Here is an 8,877-nt window from a genome sequence, read left to right on the forward strand (position 1 = left end):
AAAATAGTGCCGCCATTGAGTTTGGTAAACCAAGCAAACGTGTTTTAAGAGCAAGTGGAAGATTTAAATTTTCTGGTCAAACTAAACTTCCACATTTCCACTAAAATAAAAAGTATCTACCAGCCGGCATACCAACCACCCTCATGTGTTCCGAATTTCAGCATTTGGCCTTTCATTTTTTTTTTTATTTGTTTTGATATATATATATATATATATATATATAATTCAATAAAAGAACAATGAATCGAATACAACTAATGAATTACAAACAAATAGAAGAAGTAAATGAGAGAACTCCAAACTTTCCACTCACTACACCTTTAAAAACCTTGAATTTGTATTTAGGCAGGTGAAAGATTTTTCTAAAGTATGGCAAACTTCCATTTTTTATCCTATTAAATTAATGGGTTAATAAGAACTTCTCTTTTAAAACTTCAAAATACTTTAAAAAACATTCATGTATTCTCAATCACTAAAAAATTAGGAAGGTTTGAAAACTATAAAAAATCTTACTTTAAAAAAATTTTATCTCATAAAACTCTTACTTTACTTTACCTGCCTACTCCAAAATAGAGTGCAGGTGCAAAAAAACTAATTAGACTATTCTTGATTAGCAAAAGATATGCATCAATATTTGTTTGGGAAGAGAGGAAGTGAAAAGAAAATAATAATATTTTCTTAAAGTTCTCATTTTACTCTTAATTTTATAAATTATTTAAAAATATTTAATTTATTTTTCATTATTTATTTTATTTCCTCTCCCTTTTCAACAAGTATAAGAATTTCAATGGCACAAAAAAAAAAAAAATGATATACTCTCCAAATATTATTTCTTCACTCGTATAAACATGAACTTATTTCTCTTAATTTATGAAAAGTCCTACATGCATGTTAATGTAATAAATACTAATATTTAATACTTTAGGTGTATTAAATAATCTCTCTCTCCAAAATCACACATTAATCTAAAACATGCACGCTAGCGTGTGATAAACAAAAGTGATATCAAAATGGTTAATACACTAACATCAGGGAATCTACAGCATGTTTTAATTAAACAACCTAATTCTGTGCAAATTCATGAATACCATTCCTATGGAGCCAAAGTCTCTCGTCTCTTTCTGAATGAAAAAGATAGAAAAATAAATGTTAAGCATCATTCAATAACAATGGGCATGTGCCACTGGAGGTTTTCTATGGACATTTCATCCTAGTACAAAGTCAAGAATCTACACTGCATAACTCACAAGCTCCGACAACTTTGCCCCACCTATTTCCTCAGAAAGTGTCTACAACTGAATGTGTTGAACATAGGAAAATAGTCTCAAATATTTGTTTCCCTGTAATGGTCCAGAATGGCCTTTTGTTCCACTATGATCAATGTATTGAGTTCTTATTGTTGATGTACATGGATCAAGTCAAGGTATGCCCCAGAGTTATTAGTATCCTTCCACTGACTTTCAGAATGGAAGAAACCTGGAAATGTAACTGAAAACTAATCTGCAGATAACTATGACAGAAAACTAATCTGCAGATAACTATGACAGTTACCGCCGTCCATGTGCCCAATGCCGGTTATGGCTTCCAGGTCTCATATGTGGATTCTTTTGTACAAGCCCCTGTTTAGGGAGATCATGTAACTCCATGACTTGTATCGTCCGCTGTCTCTTGGCTGTTCAATAAAAGGAAGCAAGCTATTAGAGATACTATACACTGCTAAATTTGTATAACTAATTTGATATGTTAATTCATTGCTAACTAAATTACACAATCAAAACTGACCATTCTCAGCTTGCTGATATCGCTCCTGGAGTTTCCTTTTGGAGGCTTCCAGTTTCATCTGGACAGCAATTTCATCCGAACACTTGAATTTCTAGTTGAACAACAGACTTGTCAGATAACAATTTGTGGCCACATATTGAAAACTGCTGTAAACATTGATACTTACATTTTGCTGACCACTTGGAGGCTTTCTTTGGCTGATAGCCTTTTCTGTTTTTTGCATTATCTTTGAATCATTGTTTGCTTTTTGCTCAACACTTTGTTTTGGAGGTCTCCCAGGACAAGAATCAGCATTTGAGGGTCTATTTGTCTTTAGGACAGCTTCTTGCCTCCTCATTTGTTGACTCATATTGTCCTTGGCAACAACAATTGCCTCATTTGGAGTCTGCTGTTTTCGCTTTGTGATATTCTGATTCTCCATTGAAGGTTTTCTTCCATTTTCACGGTTCTTGATGAATTCCCCACTGTTTCGAGGATCTGAAACAACATTCCCCTCTCATAATCATGAATCTAAAAAGTGGGGAATTCAAATAAAGAACCAAACAGAAAAAGCTATCTACAAGAAGCATAAGAGATGGCAGATTCAACTCACTTCCAAAGTCATCCATGCCATCAAAGAACTTCACATGAGGCAATGAGAGCAACACCCAAAAAGTATAACCAGTCAGCTCACTATTCGAATGTCCAGAAGCAAATTTATTATCCCAATTGAATAAGAACTAAAAAGAAGAAGATGCACACCTGTGAGAGCTCTATCCCAGTAGTTTGTGGGGCAAAGAAAGCTCCTTCATCTAATGGAGGAGATGGAAGGCCTTCCTCTTCATCAACGACAGAGGGATTCATAGACTCAGGAGTACCTTCATCACCTGCAAACTCATAAATATTTAGATTTCAGAAATAGTCAATAGCTAAAAACATCTGTACATTGCAAAATAAAAATACTGACTTTGTAAGTTGCTACCTCCAAAAGCCTTTGTAGCACTATACCACTCATCCACCAAAACTTTCCATCCACTGTAACCAACAAAAGCAAGTTTAAATATATGTTCCAAGTTTAAATCTACAACAATATTCCAAAATTTAGAATTGCAGCAAATAAGAACTAACTGAAAAATGAAAATGTCTAGAATCATCAAACACTTAATTGCTTTTCTATTCTATACGCTTCATTGAGGGGCAGCGAATTGCAAGCACAAAGATAAAGGTTTGCATTGAGAGAAAACAATTACTGAAAAATCACAATGAAGCCTAATGGTGTCCGAATTCTCCTTCCTACTACTCCACTTTGGTGAGACTTATAATTGAGTAATGGCGCTTTTCATGCTTTTACTGATACTATAATTGGCTAAGAAACATACTACCACCTACATATGGTAGTGAAGAGCTTGACTTGTTCATATAGCAGGTTCACACTTAATTCTATCAGTTGGAAAGACAGATATAGAACTCATGTAAATGGTAAATCAGGTCTGGTTGGAATCCTTCAAGCTTAACTTTATTAGAACATTCCAAGTACTTTAATTACCAAATCGATCATCACTAAGTAAACATGAGTAGAAAATAAAGATTCTAGCTAGCAAATGGCAAAAATTACTACTCAATTATCAATTCCACATCACAATATGTTAGAGGCACAAATAAACAGTTTGAAGACAAAGGCACTAAGCTCATAGTCTTACTCTATAAGAGTTCGTGCAAGGTGACAAATCTGCTTTGAACCATGCTTCCGGAGGCTATTGACAGCCTTTCCGATCTCGGTTGCCTGTTGGAAACAGTGTCATTAATCCAAGAACTGAAGTATATGAATTTGAAAACTAACATGAGAACTTCGCACTGCTAAACAATTTTCCAAACTAATCCAAAGACTAAAAGAAGAAAAAGAATAAAAGATGTCAAACCTTAAGTGTATCCACAGTCAGAGCCATCAATTGAAGCCTTCTTAACGATTCAAACAACACAGAATCAGACTGTCACAAGAACGATCAAAGACCACCAATCAAACACCAGAAAAAAAAAATCAGAAATAATTGGAAACAGTCTCCCATCGAACAAAAACAATTGTGCAAAAATCTCTCAAACCCACCTTAGAAGATTCATAAAAATACATATTTCAACAATCCAAATATCTATAAACGATACCAAACTCAAGCGGTATCAAGAAATAGCTAAATACCAGTAACAGAAAGGAGACCATACCTCATCTCTGCTGTTGAGAAGAATGTCCTTGATCCTCAAGACCTCACCAACTACCTGAGACTCTTCCTCAATCTCATCCGTCAACGCCTCAGCCTCTCCATAACTATAATTACTTACCAAGTGATCGTTCACATTCACTTCTCCATTATCAAAATCATTATCATCCCTATTGCTACTAATGACCTTGCTCTCCTTGCTCCCTCCAGCCTCAAAATCACATCCATCAATATCAATATCTTCGTCATCATTAGCACCATTACCACAACCACCATCTCTTCTATTGCAGCCTCCATCATCATTCTCACCTTCATGAGCGGGCACAGCCAGTTCAACCCGATTGCAACCGGTGCACCGGGTCAATCTGGAAGAAAACAAACGCTCAGCAATTCGATCTCTACGCAACCGGAACTCTTTGGGACAATCTGAGGCTGCAACAATGATCGCATGATCGATAATACCAAAAATATCACAATTTGCAGTACTAAAATAGTTCCTCCAGTAATCTAACGGCAAGGGTTTCATCATGATTTGACAACCCAGATCGGTCGAGATTCTCTTGTCGATTATGAGGTTTAATTCATATGTGAATAGGAAAAATGAATGTCAAAAAATGTTAGCTGGGTGATAAGAGAGAGAAAATTAAGGGTTTGAAATTCTTGATTCCGATAAAAAATTTGATGTTGATAATATTTATTGAAGGTTTTTCTTTTTCTTTTTCGTTACGTCAAGATAAGATAATCAAGATATGACGGTGAAGGAAAAAAAAGAGAATCAATCCACTGTCCGACAGAGACAATACGTTGGCTTATTTTGGTTTCTATTTTTCCGGATTCAGATAAAACTTTCCCGGAAAATAAGCCCCCAGAAAATTTCCTTGACAAGAAAACTACAAGAAACCTATTTCACCCTCATCTCCCTATCCTCCTCTCTCTCTCTGTCTCAATCTTTTTCTGTTTGGTTTCTACAAAAAAGCGGTAGCGGTGATGTCTGCCTACACGAGCCAGACAATTTTGCTGTTTTTCTTTAAACAAATAACCAAAACTAAAAGCCAATCACCTTGTAAGTAGGAGATTGGGCTTTTTATTCTTATCACTGTCCGGTGAAAGATTTTTATTTTTATTTTTATTTTTTTTAATCTGAGACTTTGATTTTTGACTCGATCGGGCACTGAGTCCAGAAGGAGAAATAAAGAGGGTAAAGGAGACGGAGGATGGGGCTTCTGTGTGAGGGACCTTTTTGTCTGTTCGCTTGGCAAGTATTTTCTATTATTTATTTTTATATTATATTGAAAAGTTATATAAATTATTTATATCTTAAATTATTTTTAGTATTAATTATGTTTATTTTGTGAGAGAATATTTCTATATCGGAAGGAAAATGAAATTCATAAATTGATAAAGAAAAAAATTATAAATGAAATGGAAGTTACATTAAAATTATAATTAATAAAAAAGGAAAAGTATAGTACTCTTCTATTTATGCGTTTTATTAAAAATAAATTTTTTTTCTTTTTATATTTAAAAATCTATGTATTCATTTGGATGAGATTAAAGAAGGATAAATAATGAAATGGTAGAAAAGAGTAAGGAAGATGAAGGGTAAAAAGAGTTATAATAAAAAAAAATCTCATTATTGGGAATGAGTGAATTAATGAAAAGATAATAAGAGGTAATATATATTATTTATATTTAAGAAGAGATAAATGGATAAATTTAAGAGGTATATAAATAAAAATATTGATAACTCTCATCTTTCCCTCCTTATCCCTACTTATAATCTAAATTAGGGTATAAAAAAAATTGAAATTTGAGAGATAAGGGAGGATAAGGCTTATTTTTACTTACCCTTACCCTCCATTAACTCACTCTTCTTAAATAGAGGTAAAATAATTATTTACTCCTCATTACCTTTATTTACCTCTCCCTCACCCTTATCCAAATAGACCCTTAGGTGCTAATGGCCTTAGACCATAGAATTAATTATAAAAAAGAAAAAAAATTATTTTTAATAAAACACGTAAATGAAAGACTACTATACTTTTCCTTTTTTATTAATTATAATTTTAATGTAACTTCCATTTCATTTATAATTTTTTTCTTTATCAATTTATGAATTTCATTTTCCTCTCAATATAGGAATATTCTCTCACAAAATAAACATAATTAATACTAAAAATAATTTAAGATATAAATAATTTATATAACTTTTCAATATAATATAAAAATAAATAATAGAAAATACTTGCCAAGCAAACAGACAAAACAAGTCCCTCACACAAAAGCCACATTCTCTATCTCCTTTATCCTCTTTATTTCTCCCTCTAGGCTCAGGGATAAATTTTAACAGCTGTCCCTAAACTTATTTAGTTATAATATTACAGTTCTTCAACTTAAAAATGTAACATAAAATCCCATCAACTTTCAAATTTTGCACAGTAAAATCCCTCTAATCTTCAATTACCGATTTTTCAGTTAGACGCTGATCCGGATAGTTCCAGCATAGAGCTTACTCAATATTACTCTTTTTTCTCTCAAGCCATGTGTAAATTAAATCCTTCTTCTCTTTGTAGACAGAATAATTTTATAATTTTATACTTTGCATAAGAGAGAGGAGAGAAATATTGACTGAGCGCCATGCGGGAGCTATTCACGTTAGTTTTTAACTGAAAAATCAATAATTGAAAGTCAGAGCGATTTTACTGTATAAAATTTAAAAGTTTAGGGGATTTTATGTTATATTTTAAAATTAAAGGACTGTAGTGTTATAATTATATAAGTTCAGGGACAATTATTGAAATTTATCCCTAAGCTCAGTGCCCAATTGGGTCAAAAATCAAAGTCTCATATTAAAAAAAAAAAAAAAATCTTTTACCAAACAATAATAAAAATTAAAAACCCAATCTCTCTGCTTACAAGCTGATTGGCTTTTAGTTTTTGTTTTTTGTTTAAAAAAAAAAAAAACAGCAAATTTTTCTAGCTTGTGTAGGCAGACATCACAGCAACCACTACATCACAAAGTGACTAACGATGTTAGATATTTGTTAATGTGACAGACATATGTTGACATGGCACTAACATCAATGCCACATCAGCAATTTTATTGCTATTATCTTTTAGGGACCTAAGTGCTTGTGGCTTAAAACACATGTCCTTAAGTGCTGAAATAAAAGTTCAAGTTCTTAATGCTAAAATTTTGAAATTACATGATATTTAGGTGTACTGTCTTATTTGATTTACAAACATATCTTCAGATTTTGAAAAGTAAATTCTTAAATATTAGCATTCTTTCTAATTTCTTTGCCCTCGTCTCTCCCTCTTTCTCTCCCTCTCACTTTGTCTATGATTTTTACTATCTTTTCCAATTTGGGTCTCTCTATTTCTCTATCCCTCTCTCCATCTCTATCTCCATCTATCCATCTTTTTCGCCCTCTCTCTCTTTTTGTTTAGGTCTCTCTCCATCTTCATCTTTGTCTCCCTCTATCCATCTCTTTTGCCCTCTCTCTCTTATTATTTGGGTCTCTCTCCATCTCTGTCTCCTTCTTTCCATCTTTTCTCCCTCTATCAATTTCTTTCGATGTCTTTCTCTTCCTAGTTTGGTCTTTCTACTACTATCTCTCTCTCTCTCTACATTTCTTAAAGGTACTTCCAAAATCCAAAATCAAGTAGCAAAAAATTCTCTGTTTTGTGTTGAAATTGAGGATTAATTAACTTAGCTACAAATAGTAGGCTTCTAAGTGAAAGGTGATAGGAATGAACCATCTTACATCTAAAAGAGAGAAAAAGTGAAGGATATTCATAACGACATAAATTGCATGCCCGCATAGAGTGCCTTTAAGACCAATGATAGCAAGGTATTCCTAACAAATTCGTGAGGCTAGATTGTCAAAGTGAACAATAATATGTAGTTGGGCCAAAGAGTTACTCTATGGATTAATTAGAAAGGAAAATAGGAAGTAAGAAGGGAAAAAGTTTCAAAAAGGAAAAGAATGATAACAATTTGAAATAAGCATTCAAAATTATTTCAAGAAAAAGTACACTTAAGTATCTTGTATTTTTAAATTTTTAGTATTCAAGGCCCGAACTTTTTCTTTTTAGCACTTAAAGCACCTATGATTTCAACTTTTTGCACTTAAGTCATAAAATAAATAATGACATTAAAATTGCTTATGTGGAGCTGATTTCAATGCCATGTTAGCATCATGCCAGCCACGTTAGTACATGTCTGACACCGTTATTCACTTTATCCTTCAAGTGCTTACAGCGTTAGACCATAGGCCTTTAAGTATAACAGAAAAAACCTCAAACCCCTTTTAATAAAATGTGTAAATCACAAGATACTTAAGTATACTTTTTCCTAAAAAAAAAAAAGCTTTAACTAAGATATAAAGCTTAGCCCTTTAACTAATGCTCAATAGTATTTTTTGCTCCCAAAAAGCTTTATAGTCAAATAGCAATTCAATTTTTAATTTCAGTCAAATAATCTAAAACTAACGATATTAACTAATGGTGCTAAAAAAAAAATTAAAAAGTGAATAAATAAAGGAAAAAGGTCCAAGTTGACTTCTTAACTTTAATATGATAATCAAATACGCCATTAATTTTTAAATTGCAATCAACAAAGCATGTTAATTAGGCTCAATGAGATGAGTACATATAGAATAGAGAATAAATCTATTGTTTCATTTTTTTTGTTTGAAAGGAAAATAATTCACAAATGGATATTGTTTTATTGGTACAGTGAAGCATATGTGATGATCGATGAAAATGTTTTGTTATTGGATTTTTTGAATGTCTCCTAAGTTGCGTCTAGAGATCGAAGAAAATTTGCTTGTTCCTTAAATAGTGGTTTTATGGAGGAGAGATAGTCAAGTGGATGACAAAAAAAAAGGAAAAAAATTCA

The 8,877-nt window shown here is 32.5% G+C and overlaps 1 protein-coding gene across 2 annotated transcripts; it reads right to left on the reverse strand.

The window, feature by feature from the left end:
• Nucleotides 1–1,003: 1,003 nt before the first annotated feature.
• LOC110663147 (probable mediator of RNA polymerase II transcription subunit 26b) lies at nucleotides 1,004–5,194 on the reverse strand. Of its 2 annotated transcripts, none has more exons than XM_021822394.2 (9): nucleotides 3,979–5,194; nucleotides 3,681–3,749; nucleotides 3,462–3,544; nucleotides 2,744–2,796; nucleotides 2,524–2,648; nucleotides 2,375–2,402; nucleotides 1,949–2,259; nucleotides 1,783–1,873; nucleotides 1,004–1,672 (listed from the first exon to the last, which is right to left on the reverse strand). In XM_021822394.2, the coding sequence occupies exons 1-9, from the start codon at nucleotides 4,501–4,503 to the stop codon at nucleotides 1,548–1,550; spliced, it is 1,410 nt and encodes a 469-aa protein (XP_021678086.2). In that variant the 5' UTR covers nucleotides 4,504–5,194; the 3' UTR covers nucleotides 1,004–1,547. The 2 variants fall into 2 exon arrangements, with proteins under 2 accessions (XP_021678086.2, XP_021678085.2); XM_021822393.2 differs by having other exon boundaries at nucleotides 2,729–2,796; nucleotides 3,979–5,192.
• Between the last annotated feature and the right edge of the window lie 3,683 nt (nucleotides 5,195–8,877).

This window comes from Hevea brasiliensis, chromosome 5, assembly GCF_030052815.1.
Source record: "Hevea brasiliensis isolate MT/VB/25A 57/8 chromosome 5, ASM3005281v1, whole genome shotgun sequence".
NCBI classification, from domain to species: Eukaryota; Viridiplantae; Streptophyta; class Magnoliopsida; order Malpighiales; family Euphorbiaceae; genus Hevea; species Hevea brasiliensis.

Excerpts from the sequence above, each read along its gene's own strand:
- LOC110663147 (XM_021822393.2), bottom strand. The coding sequence starts at position 4,503 with ATGATGAAACCCTTGCCGTTAGATTACTGGAGGAACTATTTTAGTACT. Across the intron at positions 3,750-3,978 it reads TTCTCAACAGCAGAGATGAG|TCTGATTCTGTGTTGTTTGA; the intron begins GTATGGTCTCCT and ends TTCTTGTGACAG. Across the intron at positions 1,673-1,782 it reads ATATCAGCAAGCTGAGAATG|CCAAGAGACAGCGGACGATA; the intron begins GTCAGTTTTGAT and ends TTTATTGAACAG.